Below are 22506 nucleotides of genomic sequence, written 5' to 3' on the forward strand. Positions count from 1 at the left end.
GTCATCAACAGCAACCACAATGGTCATGAACATTAATAGTCAACATCTCGTTGCACACATGCACAATATGCTTCCTCCAGCACTCCGTAATAAAAAAGACCTCCGTTGCACGCGCACACATGTATATATAGGCTCGCACCACATGGCATAGTGTCTGCCGAAGTCTACTGGAATCAACGCTCCAACTGTCTCATCTTCAAGCGTCTTTTGGTCAACGCAACGTCGTTCGAAACTGGAGCGTTTGGATTGGTTACCGAGCTGCCATTCCACCAATAGCAATCTTGCACATTCATTCACATTGATGAATTACCATCTTAAGCATACACTTCGCGGCCATACCCTGGGTTTATAAACGACTTGTTGCAACACTTTTAACCGACTTCATCCATCTTTCCCAATATAGTCACTCTCCCAGGTTGCACAATCTTCACTGCTAGGCCATGTGCACAGACTCTTACACAAATAGAAATTTATACAAAATATGATGATGCACATATGCAATATTATCTTCTTACAATATTATGTTCTGACATGATAATTTAATAAACTCTCATGATATTCACTACTTTATATAACAAATTATTTTACGAAAATTTCCTAACATAAAATCGGGAGATTGTTTTATACAAATATGTTCTGACCTAAAATCGGGGATCGTACTCTTGTAGGTTAAAAAATAGAGAGTCCAACAGGTCAATATAAGTAATGGAAGGGAACAAACAAATTATATTTTCAGCAATATATCTCATTTGATATTTTCCCCTTCTTAATTTTTATACGAATTAGTTATTTTATTAAATTGGCTTCACTTTCTATGAGTATATTAAATATTATCTAACCAAAAACAAAATTATAGATTGGCTTTTCTCAAAACAACTAGAAATAATCTTACATTAAAATAATTCTTGTATCTCCTACCATCTTTATATACTTTCGTCTTTCTTTTTGTATTTGTTTCGGGGTTTATCGTGGACCGCAGAGGTGAAAGAAGGTGCCGGGATGAATGGGTCTAACTACAATGTCAAGAAAAGAATTTAAAACTTAAACTGAAGGTTATATTTTCTTAAATTCAACCTTAGCAAATTTTCATAACAATGAAACATCAGGTACAATGACAAATTTTAGACAAGACAAGAAAATTCAAAATTTAGTGACCGTTTAAAAATCTTGGCTTCAAGCCCCTCGCTTTACAATTCTTGAGCTCCTAGCTCAAATTTACAAAAGAGCACAAATTTACTCAAGGGCAGAAATCCCTCAATACATGGAGCACTTGCTCCCAACTTACAATATCAAGCCTCCCAGAGGCACTTTTACAACACTTGAAAAGAGCTGATGTTCTCTCAGTTTTCCAAGCCTATTCAAGTCAATATCAGAAAATTACAATCACTCGCCATCAAGGCACAACTTACAAATTTGAAACAGGAGTATCTAGTACCCAACCTATTGGGCCTTGCAGAAAAGAACAGGTTAAGTAAATGGCCCAAAACACAAATTGAATGGAGGCGTGTACTTGCACTCCTAGATATGAATTCTTAAAACCTAAAAGGCACTAGGCCGATGAAACAGGAGCAATTCCCAAACTACTGAGGTAGCACGCAAGGAAATCACTTTAATACATTGCAGAAAACAAAATGTGGCACCTCAAACCAAGATGAAGGGGAGCTCGAGAGGGTTCAGCACTCTCTATCCCGGATTTACAGTTGAAGATTTTATGAAGTTATTACATTAGCCAGCAGAAGTTACATTTTTAGAAAAGAAGGTTACATGGTTAACGATTTCGGACCTTTCCCTCGGGTTAAACTGCAGAGCTAGCAAGAAAGAAAGAAAGATGTTATGTGGCCATTACCTTATAGAAGTTCTAGCAGCTGACGAAGAGGCCTCCCACCTCCTGCTTGACACACACACACACACACACAGTAAGATGACGACCAGTTGTCCAAGAGATGAGAAAATCCGCAGTTTATAAACCCTCGGGGAAAGTTTGAGATCATTCATGAATAATCAAGACACACCCACAGAATTTTATTGGTACATTTCAAAAGTAACACTCAGGATTGAATAAGAAGACTGTGATTGGTAGAAAATTAATTACAGAAATTAGGGATTGGGTAGATTCAAAACTGGCGGAAAGAAAAGATAAATATTGCCAACCCAAAAATAAATGAACATCAATTAGTAAAAGAACTTATGAATACAAAACTTCTTTAAATCAAAAATTCTTTCACTTTGCACCAGGGTGCATGATCATAATTTTTTTGTAGTGACATCTATGGAAGAAAGTCCAAACTTCTTGATGAATGGCAAACAAAGCAAGTAGAAATACAGTCAGCTCAGGAAACTTCACAATAACAAAACTACATCATATTTATTTATCTTGTGGATAAATTTATAAGTTGGTGTAGTTTCAATTTCACTGTTTCACCAGTAGAGGAGTTCATTTAGGCGCTACATTTAATAGTGCGGCACTGGCGTGTACCTCTCGGTACAGTATTTGTCCTGCTTTCTGTTGTCTTTCACTTACATCAGGAATGAAGAAGCCCTCTCAATTAGTATGGATGACTAATGTTTGGACAAAGTTGGAAAGCAGAAATGAGCCCGTCGAGGGCTGAGAAATAATAGACCTGTTATAACTGGTATGTTTATGAAGATGGCAGTGTTTGAGATTTTGTTCTTATCCTGTTTTGTTTCCATGACTGTCCTTGTCTTTCCTTTCTGTTGTTCCCTTTGCACACACCAGATTTTCGTTGTATTTATCATTTTGTAGTTCATACCCTTGTTCGTAACTTCCTATAATTGGTGATTTATAATACTAGTTGGATTTTCCCCAAGTATAGACACAGGACCGTAAACATTAATCTACTTTGATTTTTACTTGCTGTATGCATTGTTTGTTGTTTCAGTGGTTAACACCGGAAGGTTTCCGTTCTCTTGTGGCTCTCGTTGGCACAAATGGCCAAGGAGTTGGCACTAGTCCATTGAGCCAGTGGGTGAAGCATACTTCTGACTTGATGATTTCATCAGAGGAAAGACAGGAACTTGATAGTTTCATTGATAAACTGTATGAGGATCTAGATGAAGGTATTGTTCATCAGATTTTTAGCATTATTTGGCATGTCATTGTGGACAAAGTACTCTTAATTAGCTATTATTCTTATTATATTAAACTAAAGAACTCGAGATTGCAGTTCATACCGATACAAAAATAAAAATCATCTTCAAGTTTATCCTATACATTAAATTTTATAATAATCTTAGTTTGTAATTATGTAATTATTAGCTGTTGTATCTATCTTCAATAGATTGGCCATGTATGTGGTTCAGGTAAATTGATAAAAGCAATCAGATTTGCGGCTGGAGTGAAAGTATGAATATTCTACCTATAAAAGGACACACTCCTTCGTAAACTATGAACCTAAAAGCAAGAATAGTAGAGAAGGTGTGAAATATGTTGTGGGTGCTTTTAATATGTTTGTTCTGTTAATGGAAGGGATATCTTTCTATTGGAGATGAGCCTTGGTGGAAACAGTGTTTTGGTTCTCACTGCCTGGCACATGTATAAAAAAGGATTAGAGGATCTGACTCTGGACTAAGCAACGAAGCAACGTACAGTTGGCCCTGTGAGAGACATTCTGAATTTCCAAACTCTACCCCAGCGGTAGTGAGCATTTAGCTTAGCAGTTTATATATGGACATGGCAGTGGCAAAACAGCCACTTAAGTTGCTTAAATGGGAAAGGATAATTCCTGGGAATTAGGGGAAAACATGGTATTAATACAGTTTCACCTCTTCCATTACCTGTTAAAAGATTGGCTGCAATGTTATTTCTGTGTAATCTTTATCGTATTCACAAAGACGCACACAGGAGCTGCTGTCAATTGTGTACACTGTTTTATTTACAAATTACACATTATACACACACACACTAATGAAGTGCCATCTTGAACTGACTCGAAGAAGAAGAAGAAGAAGAAGAAGAAGAAGAAGAAGAAGAAAAAGAAGAAGAAGAAGAAGAAGAAGAAGAAGAAGAAGAAGAAGAAGACTGACACATTAGCATGTTAACAAACTACCAACATAACAAACTCACAACATGAGTTCACACACTTACTAACAACTCCTCACTAACAACTCAACTCTACTGCCCAAGAATGTCTCTTTATATACCTTGCCTGGCTAGGCTTGTAGGAATGTATGATACAACATGTTTTCTCGTATCTCCTCGAGCCTCCAATAACCTATGTACAAATAGATAGAACATTGTATAAAACTCGAGTGACAAAGGTGCGTTGTTCTGGACTGTTACCATATGTTGCACAGCATTACATTGGATTTATACACCATGTCACAGGTGTTGAATGTGTTGGAAAGTGGAAAATGTTTATTGAAGACTTTATTTGTAAACCTTCCGTAGTACTTGCTGTATGATATGAGGTATAGTGATAATGTTTTATTGGTAACAACCTAGCCTGTACAGTGTAATATTTGATAACATATTGTATTTGTAAATAGTAGATTTCAGTTCTATATTTACTGGAAGTGTCCAGAAAATTTGTGACGCGAATTTTTGAACAGGGTGTGTTGCCTTTTGTTGGTTATGTATTCTAGAAAGTATGTTCTGACTATTCTGGAAATGGAAGGTTCAGGATTGTGTGTATTCGAGAAAGTATGTTAAAGTTCACGACTGAAGTAGGAGTTGTGATTGGTGAATCTGGGTGACGATACACGGGCTCGTATGTTCTGATTGGCTACTCCAAGACCAGGGTTTCCCTTATACAGAGTGCGAGGCAGCATTTGGTGTCTGTCTTGGTCTGTCAGCAGTCTATCTGGTTGTCTGAAGTTTTGACGTCGTCTCGCTACCGGGATGGGCCACCTTGTGGGTAAGCACTCTTGATTTCTGTTCCAGATTAAATTTCCTGTAATGTTCGCTTGCTTTTCATATAGGAGTCTACCCTAACCTCACCTAGATTCGCCACTTAAATATTTATGATGCCTTAGCTTTTCAGCTGGGCTTGCCTGTTGTTTTTGAGGCATTCCCCGTTCCTTGTTTCGCTAAATATGTAAATTGTAGTTTAATATATTTACCGTGGGGTTTTGCCTCTGGTAGTTCTGTGTCACTTGATGTACGCTAGAGTTTTTGAAAAGTACGTTTAACTTCACTGTAAATTATAATAGCATATTACGTTTCTTCTTACTTACTAAATTGCATTGTACAACTGGATTTGTAACTAGATGTATAGTTCGTTTGAATCTCTGAACTTGTAGGATGCTATTGTCTAAGAACATGTATTAATAATTGGTGTGTGTCAGCCAAACATGTAGGTTGTATTTTATTAACGTTATGTGTCGGTACCTGCCGCATTGTGGAATTTGTTTGGAATTTATTTGTAAAATCCATTTGTAAATAATATTTTGAAAATTAAGGATCACGGTTGATTATTTCTGAATCTGCGACCTAAGTCATATCCCTGCCTTTGGTAGGTTCCCAGCCTCTTCCCACCTTCCTAGTTTGTCATCTAGTTGGCCCTACTGATATTTACTAAAGTTGTTATCGGCTGATGTTTCACTGAGTGTGTAGTGGTTATTGGGATTGTGTAGTTGCTCTTACTTTCCTCCCTTTATTGTATTTAGTGCTTTGTTTTGTGTAACCACTGTAGTAGCGGTTACACACCATATTTACAGGTAATAATAAATTATATACTATTAATTACGTGTTCTTACATCAAATCAAGTCTTATTAATATACATACAGCAGACGTATCGTGACATAACCTCACGTTTTGTTACTCAAAGCAGATCATACATCACACAAGTAATAAATGATACGACCACGATTTATACCAAATAAAGTCCGTACATAACAAGTAAATAATAATAATAATAATAATAATAATAATAATAATTTGAGCTGAATATTTCCATTATTTACCCTTGAGTTAGAGAATTTTTTCCAAGTTATACTAGTCCATTACACTTGCATCAATATCACCCCCAATAACTTAAAACAATTTCACCAGTCTATCACACTCTTCGACTTTTCCTTAGTCTAGATTATATCTTCTCTCTTCCTCAATGTCGCTGGGTGTACTCTCTTCCTCTTTACCGGATTGTGCCGTGTTGAGGGTTGGTGTCGCCTCGCTGAAGCCTCCCCCCTAGGTGGTAGTCGATGCGTTCTCCTCCTCATGAGCAGATAGTGCCGTGTCATTAGTAGCCTCTCCTCCAGGTGGACCCGTGGCAGTACCAGGCTTACTCTGTATGCGCAGCGGTTGGGTGGCTCGCCGCAATTCTGATGCGTTGACCTTGACAGGAGGTTTGGTCTTTAGTGAGTAGACCCCATGGCCCAGCTGCTTATCGACCTCGATGAGACCAACCCACTTAGCTGCGAGACCTGCGTGCAACCCTCCAATCTTATTACTGACTGGGTGGTTATGTCGCAGTACTTGTTGGCCTGGTAGGAAGATCTGGGCCTCTTCGACATATTGAGCCTTGGTCTGGGTAAGGGATCTCTTAGCCAATGCTTGCTTTTCCTTGATGTCCTGCTGCTGCTTATGCTGCTGCTCTGCTAGGGAAACAGCTGTATCATCTTGACCAGAAGTGGGTGCCGTATAGCTGTCGACCAGGGAACAACTTCTCTGGGGAATAGCCAGTGATGTGGTTGATGCGTAGTCGCAGGGCAAAGAGTGACTGTGGTATCTGACGGTCCAACAGTCAATGTTCCTTGTCTGTTAGGTCGACCTGTAGCATCCTTTTTAGTTCCTGGTTCTGTCGTTCCATTGGATTGGCCCTTGGGTTGTAGATAGGTGTGGTCCAGTGCTCCACACCCCATTCAGTCATCATTTGCTGCCACTTACCTGACATGAACTGACTCCCGTCGTCTGACAGACTGCACCGTGGATAACCGTAGCGGCTGAGTCCCGTTCTGGCTTTTGGTATTGGAAAGACTTCAATCCATCTTGTGAAGAGGTCGGTGATTACTAGGAGTCCTGTATTACCCCTTGGTGTTCTAGGATAAGGACCCATCAAGTCCAGGGCCATGATCTCCCAAGGCTGACTGGAAGCTGCCTTCCTCTTGCTCGCCTTGGTGCAGGCGCGGATGTAGCACCCTTTCACATAGTCAAGCAGAGATAACACCTTGTATAATATAAATGTCTACATGCTATGCTTATTTCCCACATTTTGGCTGAAGATGACGCCAAACAGCGTCGAAACTAGTTCCAAGTGTAAATATATGTTGTAAATAAACTATAACATTTATTTGTATTGAAAAGGTGGACCCTTTTAAGTTTCCTATCTTCCATTCTCAGTTCAATATGGACAAAAATGAAATTCTTAGATTTAAATATTGCGATTCAATCGTAATAATTACGAATTACCCATCACAATTACTCCTTCACGAACTACACACCTCAAATTTCGATTTTTTATTAATTTTTAAATCTAAGTGTATGCAGTGTTTAAAAGGATACACAAGGATTGCCATTACAGCTTGAATTCTTAGAATATTATTTTCGGATTTCTCAGTAATCATTTATACCTTTTTCATGTCCCTCTATTAAGAATATTTTGAGTTTTCACGCATTGTCTGGCTTCCAGTACCGGAGAAATAGGCACCTGCGAAGTGGTATATCTTGCGGAGCTGTTGTCTTTGTTCGTCACATGACCAGACTTCCATGCAAATATGTGAGTTACAAGATATTATAATCATTCCGTATTGACGGTTTTCACTTTACAGTGGCGAAAAATGAGAGTATCCTCCTATTCAATACATCATATATTCCGTCATTAGACGGAGCAAACAAATTCAGACATGTTTCGGCTTGCTTGAGCCATCTTCAGTGAAATAAATTAGGGGGGTTGGAATAATTTACATAATATGAGTTGAAAAAATGCTAAAAAACATAATGAAAGAGCAAATGAAAAAACAAACAAAAGAGAGCCTAGACGGAAACAAAATTAGCACAAATATACAATATTTACATCAATATGCAGAGCAAAAAACAACTTATTGCGACAAAATTCAGTGAAACAGATATTAATTTGAAATAATAATTGATACTAAAAACTGTGTTAACCTAAGAAACAAGGGAATGTGAAAACAAATGATGCAGATGGAAATGAATAATAGTAGCACATGGTGAGGTTGTGGACCTCATAGTTTACAAATTATTGGTTTATAAAAATGACAAAACAGTTTGAAATCGCTGTCAAAATCATCCTAGTGGAAACCCATCACATCAAATTGGTCAGGAGGAGAGCGGGAGCAAACATTTTTGAGAGAAACCAAGCCTGAATTAACCTGCAGGCGAAAAGCACTGTTCATGGGACAATGGTATTAATTTTAGTATTGGATATTGGAATCACACGAGGCCACCCACGAAGCCATTGTCTTACAGTATATGTCATAAAGGAGTCCAGAAGAAGCGTTCTTGTGTGAAGTGAGCGAGAGCGTCATTATGAGAAATCTCCAGAAACTCATTAAAAGGAGTTATGTCCCAAGCCAAGCCTCTTGATGAAGATTGGGGACGCTTCCCAGATCCCGGCAAAACTTATATTAGGAGGGAAGAAAGAATTAAATTAATATCTTTGGTTACGGAAGAGTTGCATTGGATTTGAGACAAGAATTGCAACCTGCATAATTTCTGCTTAATTTTGATATGCGTTAGGGCTGCATTCATAAATGCATTTGTTAATTAGAGCTCATGATGTACTTTGTGCGGGAAAAAAAACTTCGCGGGCGCGCGTAGATTGCACGCGACCAAGCGGCGTGATGACGCTATACGAGATTATAAAATAAGGCCGCCTGGCATATCAGTCTCATTCTTGGACCAGAAGGCTGCTTGAACGAGTCGTCATACTGCGTGTTGGTACTGAGAACAACGCTTTGTCTTCGAGCTGCACCTACTACTCGTACTGCTATTTCTGCGAGGAAGTAAGTAATCAACTTGAATATTCAGCTGAATTTAAGATTTTACCTGTGAGAATATGCTAGGGGGAGATGAGGTACTGCTTATAAGAGACTAATGAACTAGTAGCTTCATATTTCTATGAGGTCACGTTATGACTGACGAACTGCTAGAATTAATGTTGGCTCAGGATAGGAATTTAGAAACGACATGTTGTCCGAATGAAGGGATGAAATAACAGTGACCTAATGTAGGGAAGAAACTGTGTACCAGGTGTAAAACTCTGAACGAGACTTGGTTAATGTGACGTGTGAGACACGATAGTAGTGGAAACAGGCATCGAGTTTGGACAGTCTGTAATATATGAATTTATTTTCAGTTACCCCAGCATCATGTCAGAACGAGTGTTTGACATCATCATTGCAAGGAAGCCACAACCAGGAGCTGAAGCCAACACGACAACGGGCATCGATCCAGGAACGTTGGGAGCACCTGATCAGCGCGACGTCGAAGGGGACACCTTCCAACTACAGAGGGAGCTGTACGAAGGTGCCACACAAGAAAGAATGTCTCCAAGTGGTCAACAGTATCTGATGCCAGCGCCGCAGTCTATCATGATGTGGTAGATTCAGTGGTCCACAGGGAGGGCCGCTCCGTTATGTCATCGATAACATAAGGTCAGAGCTTTCCAATTCTGTTTCAAGCATGTCATTTAAATTTAGATAGGAATATGGGGGCCGTCAGTCAACAGATTAGTTATGGTAGGAAAATTTTCCTTGTAATTTAGAGCTAGGCCTCAAGCTCGAACCCCGTACGTTAAGGTAGATGATATTTGTAGATTCCTTGTTAGCGTGTGTATTTCATTTCGATTGTATTATTTTACGTACGTGTGATTTTATGGGTCTGATCGAACTCCTTTTGGTCATAGGAGGTTAGTCTTACAGACTGGTACTTTTTATTATATCGCATTTAGGCATTTGTTTCTGCAGACGTAGATTCGTATAGTTGAGACCAGCATGAACCGGTAAATCCACCCAGCTTCACTGATAGAGCGAGCGAGTCCGAATATTTGAGAGATATGAGCCCATGAGAGGCAGAAGTAAGATTTGCGATTGATATGAGAGAGCCCAGCACAATTGAGAGTATATTGGATGTATTTGGAGATGCCTAGTATGGCCATGTGACTATCGCTTAATGATTAGTGTTTTTGTAGCACCAAGATTTAGCCCATGAGAGGCGTAAGTAAGATTTGCGATACTGCTGGTGATATTGAGACGAGGGCAGATAGCCCAGGTGTATTTAAGAGAGGGCATTTAGCAGCAGATTACGTGAGGTGTTTCTTTTGAAAGGCGAGATTTTTAGCCTGCCGCCCAGATGAGCTCATAAATTAGGGGGACTGTAGCGAGTGAAGTGGTGAGGGTGAAGGTCGTTGAGCTTGACGTCACAGGCTTGAGAATTGGTTTTTGTCGTCTGCAGCTTGTCAAGTGTGCGAAGGGGAGGAGGACCTTGATGTTTTGAAAGCAGGGAGAGATCTTTTTTATGTCCTATTTGTTTTACGTAAATTTTTAACACTGGCCCGTTTGATACTGACACCCGTGTATATGTTGATTGTGTCCTTTTTATATGGTTTGCATAGGTATCTTTGACGCCTTACTCGTCATGGGACTAGGGTTCGTGACCGAGTCAGGTCATTGTACATTTTGTGGTGATTTTTGTTTGCACCGGGGTTCAACGGTACGAGGCATAGTAAATTTTATGGGAGTCATTCAATAATGTGTATTTCAGCAGATATCCGTTTTTCTTGAGTTCGTTACTTACACTATGGTAACATGCTTGTTACAGAACAGCTGTTTTCGTGAAGGCAGTGAACTGGTTGTCATCGGCTCAGCGTTATTTACCCTATCATAATGAAAAGCTCTTTCATTTGTAAATAATTCAATTTTGTGTAATAAATCCCTATTTGTTAAACTTTGAATGCAGCGATGTTTCTGTTAGATATTTTATTTTATTTTAATTTAGCCTGTTCTTACCTGATTAGTCACATATCCTCGTGTTTATCTTTTGTTGCCCCGTTATCCCCATGTTTTCCCTGAGAAGAATGCTTATCCGGTTGAGTGAAGAGGATTATGTTCAGGTAAGACTATGTGCACCAGCTCATGTCTGTGAGAGTTCTTTCACTACTGTACTCTGGGTTCGAGACCGGCTGTCGCCTGGCCGGAACTTCAGGGTCCAGTAGGGCACAGTAAATTATTCCAACCCCCCTAATTTATTTCACTGAAGATGGCTCAAGCGAGCCGAAACATGTCTGAATTTGTTTGCTCCATCTAATGACGGAATATATGATGTATTGAATAGGAGGATACTCTCATTTTTCGCCATTGTAAATATGCGAGTTGTTTTGTCTTTGTTTTGGCAGCAAAGTGGTGACAAACTCTGTTTCATTGTGGATACTGCATGCGTGACTGTTGAAGAGGTATTTATTGCGATTTTGGCTGCCAAATTTACATATATTGCTCTTCTAGGATATATGCTAATCGTGTGTTACAAAATACAAAAGGTTTGAAATAATGAAGCGATTTCTTGTGCAGGGAAATACGTGTGGTGACGTTACCGTGATTAGTGACGCTAGTAATAAACCAAAAATAGTTCAAAAATTTAGGGAGGAATACTCAAAAGAATGTCCCTGTTTACTGCGTTCCTCAAAATCTCATTCACACGTGTTTTGTAATGTGTGTAGCCGTGATTTTTCAGTTGCGTATGGTGAGGATGAACAAGACTGAGTGCTAATATGAACACGGAACTGTTAAGTGCTCTGTTAGTGCAGAGGATGCACATAATATCAAATGAAAAAGCATGTCACCAGTGTATGTTTACCAAACAGCAACTACAAGCTGCTAAGGGCAGCAACTACAGTACTTAACAAAAGAAATGATTCTTCAACCTCCACTCAGATATGTACTGCAGATCACTTGTTACTTCAGCAGGTAAGAATCATACACTCTTTATATGCCAGTATGTTGCTGATTTTTCAATTATATGTATGTTAGTAAGATCTCGGAAAAAAAAAATTAAATCTACGGCCCGGTACCGAAACGGCTGCATTACGAATTGCCTTTATTGAAAGTTGGCATCTCTGGTCAAGGATGTCTTTCCACATGTTGACCCAGAAGAATCTTTGTCTGAGCTTTTGCGTTTTGTCATACCATTCTTGTCTACTGAAGTCTTGGTTTCAATAATCCGATCCCCAAGCGATACGTACATTCAAACTTTTTACGAAGAGGATCCATTTTAGTGTCGGACATGTGTTATTTTTAGAATTAATATAACACAAAATTCTTTTTAGATGAACATTTTAAATTGTTTAAAGTAATTTTAGCATGTGTTGTATATGTTATGCTGTCAATACTTTTAAGAAATCAACAGTTCAGTTTTTATAAGTGATAACGTCCTCAAACCAAAGCTTGTTTTAAGATTAAATAAGGCTGATAATGCTCAATAATGTTCAATGTCCTTTTAAACCTAGTAATTTCTATGTTCATTTAACCACATAACTGTGGAATTAATTGAATAGGAGGGGTAATGAAATGCTCCTTTTGTATACTTAGTGGTATAGCTGTTTTCAATACGGAACAAGGATGAGAGTAATGGTTTGTAACATAATCGTATACTATAATATTAAAATACTAAATTTGTGTTAAGAAGGAGCAGTTTCGATTCCTCCCTGAAGCGCCTAGTGGCTATAATATGCCCTGAGGGAAGTGCCAAAAACCTATGCAAGTTCGCCGCCGATCGGTTTTCCAGAACAGTACCTGCTCTAATTATCCCAATGACGGGACGTTAACTCCAAGATCCATAAGTCTGCCATAAATGTCCTTGAAAAACGCTTGATCGAGGATTTAGCATTGATGGGACTGACATTTCTGGACAGTTGATCCGGGAAATCGTTTCTTCGATGAACGGATAATGCAGGATTTTTACAAAGTGATTTAATTAGAATGCTCATGGGACCACATCATTTGAATGAATAATCCGGGAAAACATAATTTCCGGGAACATATAATCGAGGTTCTACTGTACAAACTTCGTCTCAACCTTTCATGGAGTTCATATTGAGGAAATATACATTTCAAATAAGCAATCATAAGCCTACACCCTATTTAACATTTACACAAGAAACAGGTTATAAGCTTTAACACTTCTTCTTAAGAGACGACTTGGCCAGCATGCCTGCACCACACGCTTGGCTGGTTTGTTAATTTCTTCCACTTCAGATGAGTATTTCCTCTGTCCTGCAGACTTTACATTGCAGTGGGGGTCTCTTACCTTAAAATAAAAACTTGTTTTAATGTGCTTTGAGGTGAAAATAACTAACTGTTCACATAAAAATGCGCTGAGTGGTAAAACATCCCACCAAAATATACCCCTCGATAACGATTATCCACATGAACACAAATCAGCTGTGGATCGGAGCCACACACAATAAAAATCACATAAATGGCAAAATATACAAAAATCAAAGAGCAAAAAACATGTCAGATTTTCCTTGGCATCACCAAGAAAAGCATGCCACATTCAGGCAACTCTCAATCACACAGTCTCGATGGAAAATATTAATGAAATAGATTACATGACATAAAACCAATCATCTTACAACGTCGAGCATAAATCAACGTGGGTTCCTGATGTAAAATGCATGGCACAAAATTCAAGAAAATAAACACTTATTCATTCGCCTCCACAACCGTTATCGTACGCTCGCTCAGGGCACATCTCTCGATTTAGCCATTGTCTTGCCAATATTGAAATGATGCTACCTTTCCATTGGTTCAAATCATCATGTCACCTACGCTTACTTTAAACTCAAGTCATATGACATTCTAGCCTCGTGTCGGGCTTCCGAAATGTGGTCCGTTGGTCTCTGCCATTGTTTTCCATCATTCCCTTGTTCTGACGCATGTACATGAAGGTCGTGTGCGCATCAGGTAGACACCCTTATTTCTTAATTTAGCTTGCAGACAATAGACCACCAGTGCCAAACTTTCTGTTGAATTGTGAAACATATGCCCTGATCACTCCAAGTTACCAAGACTTAATAAAATTAATGTTCACTGTACTGTCAATAAATGATAGTACAGCAATAAAATGAGCACTTTAATAAGGGCTCAACATATCATTCTTTGTTTATAAGTGTGCATTTGATTCCTTGTTTAATAATGTTTTTTTTTACAGGTACATCATAGAATAATATTTATATTGAAATGATGTGTTTGGCAGACTGAAAAGCTTTTAAGATTACAGTCTTGCTGTCTGGTATTAACTGTATAAGAATATGCAGTGCGAAATACTCCACGATTACTAATTGCTTTTTGAAGTCATGTTTTGGTTTTTGCCAGTTGCGCGTACAACTTTTGACGTATCCACACCCTGCTGTCAGTTGGTACAATACTTTTATTTGCATATTCACAAATTAATACACACATAACCTTAATCACCGTATCACAAAACAAAAACACTTCACTTGTAGAATATCAACAAAGCTGCCATCTTTAAACAGTTGACAACTGACACCGAATACCACAGAGGTTACACTTTGAAATACAGTTGAAAACAGATGACTACTGATCAATTCAACATGGAGACTGCCTGACTCAGCATGTCAGCCACGTACTACTGAGTTCCATGTCGCATGTTCTTGATTTAGCTCTGCCAGTAGCTTGGTCATCTTAGCCCTAAAAGGCAATGCCACAAACGTGGTTTACAAAGAGGTTCTGGGGGTAAATGAAATGCAGTTTTTCGGCGAGTTTTTATACTTTAGAGATTTTCAGATAATGCCTTAATGCAGTACCGAGGAAAAATTAATTTGTATCAACTTACGAAATCATCACGAGCGAAGCCGTGGGTAACAGCTAGTTATCAATAAATACAAACATCGCCCTTTAACCACTCTGAAAAAGGAAAAACCTAAAGTTACTTTATTTTCTACCTTCACGTTCAGTGAAGATATTTATAAAGTCACTAACCTTTTTAAAAAACATGATGTTAAAATAGCTTTGAAAACCTTCAATAATAATCCAACAATCTTACACAACTCAAATTCTATTAATGACTGATTGCTTTTCAAAATCAGAAGTATATGGGATAAAATACAACAGCTGTAATTTTACTTATGTTGGACAGACAGGAAGGAGCTTCAACATAAGATACTTGGAACATGTCAGTGCCCTGAAATACAATAAATTTTCAGCAGTAGGACAACACATGACAATCATAAGTTTACTGACATTAAGCATGATACGGAAATCCTCAAAATTATGAGTAAAGGGCCCCTCCTTGATATAGCAGAGAACTGCTTTGTACATTTGGACCAATATTTTAATCCAAATTACAATCTTAATTACATTTCCGAAAAACCAGATATTCTATTTGACCTGCTCATTCACATTTTCAGAAACACAAAATCAAATAGTCAAGATCTGATTTTTCATTCTGTTTACAGTACTTAGGCAATCTTCTATATTCCCATATCCCTCAGCCCCGCTTTGACAACCTCCCCCCCCATCCACCCACCCCTCTTCTTCTTTCCACTTCCCTTCCTCTTTCTTTCTCCCCGCACCTCCTTCACATGACTTGATTTGAACCTCACCCACTCCACTCCTCATTCACGCTTCATTTCCAGCTCTGCTCAGCTTGTTACAACACAAGGTAATTCCCATATGGCATATTTCATTTAAATATGTTTTCCCCCTAATTTCTATCTTAGCTGTCATTTATTCAATGTCAACTATACGGTCCGCATTGAACTGTGAAATCCAACCACCTTTATTTACTATTATATATTAAGCCTCCACGTGCAACAATCATCATCCTTCAAGATTCTAAAAACACAAGAGCCTTTCTATCATCATGCTTCGCATCAATGTGTACTGAATTTATGAATATCTTGAGAAAACAGCGTGACTTCGGCTCAGTTGATATTTGAATGGAAAGCAGCATCTTTAAGGAGCCAGCCTATATTGAATTCCATGACCAACAATTTAAGGATCTCTTTCTTTAACAACTTTTTAAAAATGTTGTACTGCGCACTGGATTTTTTATGAATCTCTATCATACAGCTATTTTTTAACGTAGTGCAGCACATCTCTCGAATCTTATCTTAATTTCTTACATGGTATGTACATTTTTAAGACCTTTGTGTTTTTACATTGTTTAATTTCTTCGATGCATTTGTGTTTGATTTGCTTTAGGCTGATGGTGACCTACTGTTGGGTCGAAACTAGTCCCTGAACATGTATGTAATTTAAAACATTGTACAGTTTGTATTGAAAAGGTGGACCTTAATAATATCTTATTTAAATATTATTGTAATCACAGTTCAATACGGATCTGTCATAATTAAATTTATATCTTTTAATGCTGTACTATAACAGGATCCATTGTTTGAGGGGAAGTGGTACCAACCGTATTTCAAATAATGCCCTCACGCAAGTTTTTTTATAAATTCTTGAAAAAAACATGTTTTTGCTGTTTCATATATACAGTAATCCTATAGATAATTCCACACACGCACACTAGCAGTACATTCCAGCTGAGATCCTATCCTGGTACATGTGCATCTTTGTGTTTAAGAGTGTGAGAGTGCGTGTGTGCATGCGTGCGTGCGTGCGTGTGTGCGAGTCCCTTGCAGTGGCTTGTTTCTTTTAGCAGTTCTGTCTGGGATATGTTTATTCTAGTTAAACCCCTTTTCCTAATTTTTCTCCCGAGTACAGTATTTATGGTTGTCATTAAATGCACCTAAAATTTTATTAGTTGCAGCACGAATTACTTTATAATCAAATATGTCATGTGACATATTTGTAATAGTTGGTGTGATTCTGTTTCATAAAAATGTGTGATTATTGTTTGTCACAGAGGCAGGTGGTTTTCTGAACAATGAGGGATCAGCTCTGTATGCTTTGCAAAGTTCTTGCAATCATAGCTGTGAGCCAAATGCTGTTCCAACATTTCCATACAGTAACTTCCAGTTGGTTATGTGTGCTACCCAGGATATTGCTTCAGGTGATGAAATATGTGTAAGCTACTTAGATGACTGCGCATTGGAAAGGAGTCGTCATTCCAGGCAGAAAATTCTGAGGTTTGTGATTTTTTTCTATTTCTTATGAGTACTCAGTTTTGGTTCAACATTTGACATGACAGTTCATTTCTTTTTAATTTCAGGGAAAATTACCTGTTTGTTTGTCATTGTCGTAAGTGTGAAGCTCAGTTAGGAGATCTTGACGTTACTAGTGAAGAAGAAACAGATGAAGATGAAAGTGATTAGTTCCTCAAGATTCTGGCAAAAACAAACCTTCACTCATCTTTTTTTATATTGTTCTGTTTACAAAGATTTCAGGATAGAGAAGCAACAAGTTTCAATGTGCAGGTGATTTCAAGAAACAAGCAGCTGTAACTGTGAAGGGCTTTCTCTTAGGCCTTCTGCACACAGAGCTATCTTGGAGTGGTGTGCAGTAGCTTGCAAGTCACTTCCAATGCAGTTCAATTGAGCCCTGCATACAGTGATACCTTGAGCAGACCAGTAGGAAACACTTATCCAACCAGTAGCTTGCAACACTATGTGTAGGTTTTGTTTCATATGTGTCTCCTTATTCCTATAGTTCTTTTCCATCCCACATGGTGTTCCTCCAGTCTTCTTCTTCATGTGCCATGGCCTCGCATAATGTTGGTGATTAGTAGCATGATCTGTTGTTTGTTCATAGCTGTTCTGAACAGAGTAAGCTTTGTTACCCCAAATCACTGGCTCAAGTTCCCGTTAATTTTCCCTTGGAACATTACTTGCGGAAGGTGGTATTTACTGTTCCGCATCAAAGGACCAAAGTATTCTAGCTTCCTTCTCTGATGGTAGTGAGAATTTCTGGTTCTTTGTTCATATGGTGCAAAACTTCTATATTGATTCTTCCAGTGCTCTTTGGTAATAAATGAGCAAGAACTGAACATATGCTATATGAGTATGCACAGAAGAAATCTCACAGATAAAACACCCCCAACTGCTTCTGCAACTTCCAACCCTTCCAAACCCTTCTGTTTCATCAGTAACATGATCAGGACATATTTTCATTAGGTAGGCTACCAATAGAAATACAATGCCATAAAATAAATGAATAAGCTTAACTAAATTTAATATTCTTTCTTCCTCACTGACACATTCAGATTTGTGTTCCTTTGCATTATGACTGGAGCAATTATTTTTAATTCTCCATACGCCTCAGTTATCTGAATGCTGGATTGCTTTGGTCATTCTGTAGAAAGCAGTGAATTATGAGTCTGTTGCTGCAGCTCCTAAATGGTGAAGAATAGTGTGCAGTTTATATTTCTCTGTATGTATCGATAGACCCCACCCAAATTCATCCTTTTTCCCTGTAACTGATAAGTCACTCGATGATGATGATATATTGTGGGCTGAAAACTTTGATGTCTGGCACCTTAAAACAACTACCACCATTGCAATAATGTCTTCTTCATAACCTGAATCACTCCCTGACATTATCATGGAAACATAAAAACAAATGGTAAAAGAAACTAAACCAGAGAAAATAATGTAGGATAACAACCTTACGACAGGATGACTGACCATGCCATCACTTTGAGGTAGCTCTGTGTGCAGTACGCTCGTCTCATAATGATATCCGACATATTCTCTATGCTGTTCAAATCGCCAAGACATTTTTGTCTCTACTGTTTCACTCCATGTGCAGAAGGCCTTAGCATACAATATTACAATTGTAAACAATTTTCATCTATTGTAACAGGGATTTAAGAATAATGGAGATCAACATAGTTTGGATATTCTACCTACGTACATCAGAGGGAGATATTAAAGATCATGTGAAATTATCTCTATTCATTATTATTCATTATTTTTGTATCATAACTATACTGACAAAAAAATCAGTGATGCTCTTTGTGTAATGTTAAGAACGATGGTGCAATTGGATTGATGGAGAAAAATGTTTCTTTTCGAGAAAGTTAGTTAAGTGTGCGTGATTTAAAGTGACGAACTTGCTGTATTTGCTGTGCCCGAGAGCCAGCTGCTGCCTGTTGCTGTATGTCAGAGGAGAGAAGGGAGGGGAAGTCGGAAACAAAGGTAATGCTCGGTGCGATGCACAAGTTTCTAGTTCGTTTTGCGTAGTTGCTTCCCAGCCCCAGTAGGCAGTGTACAGTTTGTTCTGCACAAATTGAACACTATGTGAACCCCGTAGAAAGAGAAGAAGAAATTGTACCAAGAATACAGGCGGCTTTCCAGATCATTCGCGACACACCACACATCCTAAACAAAGTCCAAAGATCACTACTACACTGTTGTGAACTGTGCATTGAAGTAGAACAAGGGCATGGGCATATTGTTTCCTTTGTTCACTATTTCATTCTATTTACAACATTGTGAGTGAAGAAATACACAGTCGTTGGACGGCAGCGTTGCATCTTCGAGCATGTTAAATAATAAAGAACGTTACTACAACCAACAGACGAGAGGAGAAATGATATGGTGCATTCCTTGACTGACAAGTGTGTCTTAAATACAGTGAGTTCTTGTACTGTGTGTGCAGTTACAGCTGTTTAATGCACGAACTGTGGATATTGGCTGTAAGAGACAAGGATAATCCTATGCGAGTCGAACATGAAAACTTGTGCATACATGCGGAGCATTATCTCTGCCTCCATCATACACCCCACTTCCCCTCCCTCACTTTTTCTTCCCTGAAGCACACACAGGCTTGTGCTCTGACATAAGCAAATACAGTGAGTTTGTCCATTTGAATCGCGTGCCTGCAAGTAACAAAGTAACCTCATTTACTCTCCTTAACTAAATTAACTTAATATAATGCACCATCATTCTTAACAACACAAAGAGCATCCCTGATATTTTTGTCGGTATGATTCTGATACACCCTGTATATTTCAGATATTGGTGGTGTTTTCTCTGTATATCTCATCATAAGTTTTAGTAGGTGGCACTGGAATTTGAATATATAAGGAAGCAGTGAGTGAAATTTTAAAATCTTTTCTAGTAGTTTTTACTAGGAAGATTTACAGAGAGTAACATTTGCTTATGATGATATTTATAAAATAATAATCTCAATATTAATTGATGTGCTTAAATTACATTAAAAATATAAATCTGTTGAAGTTACTATGATTTTATTAGAATCAAAATTCTATGTTCATTGTAGATATATAATAGCCTTGTTTGATTGCAGTGAAAAGGAGAAATTTCACTCTGTTAGAAATGAACTTCAAAGAATGATATATTTGACCCCCCTCTCCATCCCCCTACCTTTCTTGTGTGTGGTTAAGAACTTCCTATTACTAGTACTGGGTTAATACTAGTACTGGGTAAGTATTGCCATTCAAATGTGCATTTTAAATGTACAATTATATAAATATCTGGCAATCAGTCAAAAGTAAGTTGAGAAACATTTGTGTATGGTAGTATTCATCATCATCATCATCATCATCATCATCATCATCATCATTTCCCATTATCCAGCGGTAGCCAGGTAGGGGCAAATATGGTTCCTCTCCACTTTCTTTGATCTTTTTCATCACTCCTCCTCCAACGCTGTGTCCCAGTCCAGGTTTCTTTTTCTAATACTGCGTTGGATTGTGTCCTTCCATCTCAATCGTGGTCTTCCATGGCCTCTTCTTCCTTGCATTTGCATTTCCATCACATTTTTTGGCTTTCTTTCACCACTCATTCACTTTATGTGCCCAAACCATCTTAATCGGTTCTTCTCTATTCTTTCATTCATTTTTTCCACTCCAATATCTTCCCGGATTTACTCATTCCTTATTTTGTTTCTTCTACTCTTCTGTATCATACTCCTCAAGAACTTCATTTCAGCTGCCTGTACTCGACTCTCATCCTTCTTTTTTCATTGTCCAAGTTTCTGTGCCGTAAGTTGTTATGATAGTATTATAGAATGAAAAGTGGGGTAATGGACGGATGAAAGAAAAATATGAATTGAGATTGATAAGAAAGTATGGAGAGATCATCATCATCATCATTTCTCCTTTTTCCGCTGAGACCGGGGGGAGGAAAATATGGTTCCTCTGCACTTTGTCATGTCTCTCCACCCATTCCTCATCCAAAACTATGTTCCAGTCCAGGTCTCGTTGTCCTGTGCTGTTCTTTACAGAGTCCATCCAGCGTAATTGGTCTTCCTCCTCCTCTCTTCTCTGTCATCTGCCTTTCCAGTGCTTATCTTGACAGTTTTTCTTCTTTCATCTGCTTGACATGTCCATAGCATCTCAATATATTCTGTTCCAGTTTGTCGTTTATATTTTGCACATGTATCTCTCTTCGTATGTCTTCATTTCTCACTCTATCCTTTTGTCTTCTGAACCATACTCCTCAGGAATTTCATTTCAGCTGCCTGTACTCTATTCTCATCTCTCTGAATCATTGTCCAGCTTTCTGCTGCATATATAATTATCGGTAAGTAATATCCCTTGTAGAGTACTTCTTTAGCCTTCATTGGTACATCTTTATTCCATATTACTCTCCATGCCTGGTGGTATAAAGCACTCACCAGTTGTATCCTACTAATTTCCACATCCAGTCTTCCATTTTCTGTCACTTCAGTCCCCAAGTATTTGAAGCGTTCTACTATTTCCAGTTCCTTGTCTCCAATTTTTATAGCTCCTTTTCCTTCTTTACTTCCTGTACTCATCACAATTGTCTCGCTTTTCTCCATGTTGATTCTCAATCCCCATTGTTCAGTCCTTCTATTCAGAATATTCAGCTTCTGTACCTCCTCCTCATCATCTCCCCAGATCACATCATCCACAAACATCATTACATTAATTCGTTCCTCTTTATAATATTCCCTTGCTGCCTTTAAGATGTCATCCATTACCATTATGAACTGTATAGATGACAGCACACTTTATTGTTTTATCCCATTGTCAATTCCAAACCATTCTGATCTTCCCAAGGTTGTCTTTACACAGCTGCAACAGTTATATGTTGCTTTTATTAATGTTATTAGTTCCTTGCTAATGCCCCTGTGCATCAGGCTTTCACAAATGTTTGTTCTGAGGATGTTATTGTAGGCCTTTTCGTAGTCTATAAAAGTCTCAACTCTTTTCCGTGATCTGACTCAAAATGAAAATGGGTTCTAATGTTACCTTCTACTTCTGAATCTAAGTTGTTCCTCTTGTAACTTACTTTCCAACTTTTCCCTAATTCTTTTTTCCAATATCCTTTCCATTATTTTGGCTACATGGGGGAAGATGGTGATTCCTCGGTAGTTACCGCACTAGTTCACTGAAATATTCTTTACATCTGTTTATTATCTCTTCTGGTTTTGTCAGTATTACTCCTTCTTTATTCTTCACAAACCCTGTGTTCACATCTTCATTTCTACAGTTTCTTATAATTTCAAATAATTATTTTTTCCCCACAGTTCTGATCTTCCTTTACTTCTTGGGTGAATGTCTCCCAACTTGTCTTCAGCTACTACTTTTTTGCAAAGTCTTTTTTTGCTTCTGTGTATCCCACTCTACTCTCTTCAGTCTTTTTTGTTTTCCATTCCTTCCAAATTTTCTTCTTTTC

General features: G+C 38.2%; 1 protein-coding gene across 2 annotated transcripts in view; it reads left to right on the forward strand.

Annotated features, from left to right (window-relative positions):
• The window catches only part of Smyd5 (SET and MYND domain containing, class 5), a 286654-nt gene extending 267869 nt beyond the window's left edge, over positions 1–18785 (forward strand). For both annotated transcript variants that reach the window (XM_068231074.1, XM_067134770.2), the window contains 3 exons: positions 2901–3078; positions 16806–17028; positions 17112–18785. In XM_068231074.1, coding sequence (XP_068087175.1) covers positions 2901–3078; positions 16806–17028; positions 17112–17214 — 504 coding nt within the window. In that variant the 3' untranslated portion in view covers positions 17215–18785. The remainder of the gene's footprint in view (positions 1–2900; positions 3079–16805; positions 17029–17111) is intronic.
• Positions 18786–22506: the final 3721 nt, after the last annotated feature.

The sequence above is a fragment of the Anabrus simplex genome, chromosome 1 (genome assembly GCF_040414725.1).
Source record: "Anabrus simplex isolate iqAnaSimp1 chromosome 1, ASM4041472v1, whole genome shotgun sequence".
In the NCBI taxonomy this organism is placed as follows: Eukaryota; Metazoa; Arthropoda; class Insecta; order Orthoptera; family Tettigoniidae; genus Anabrus; species Anabrus simplex.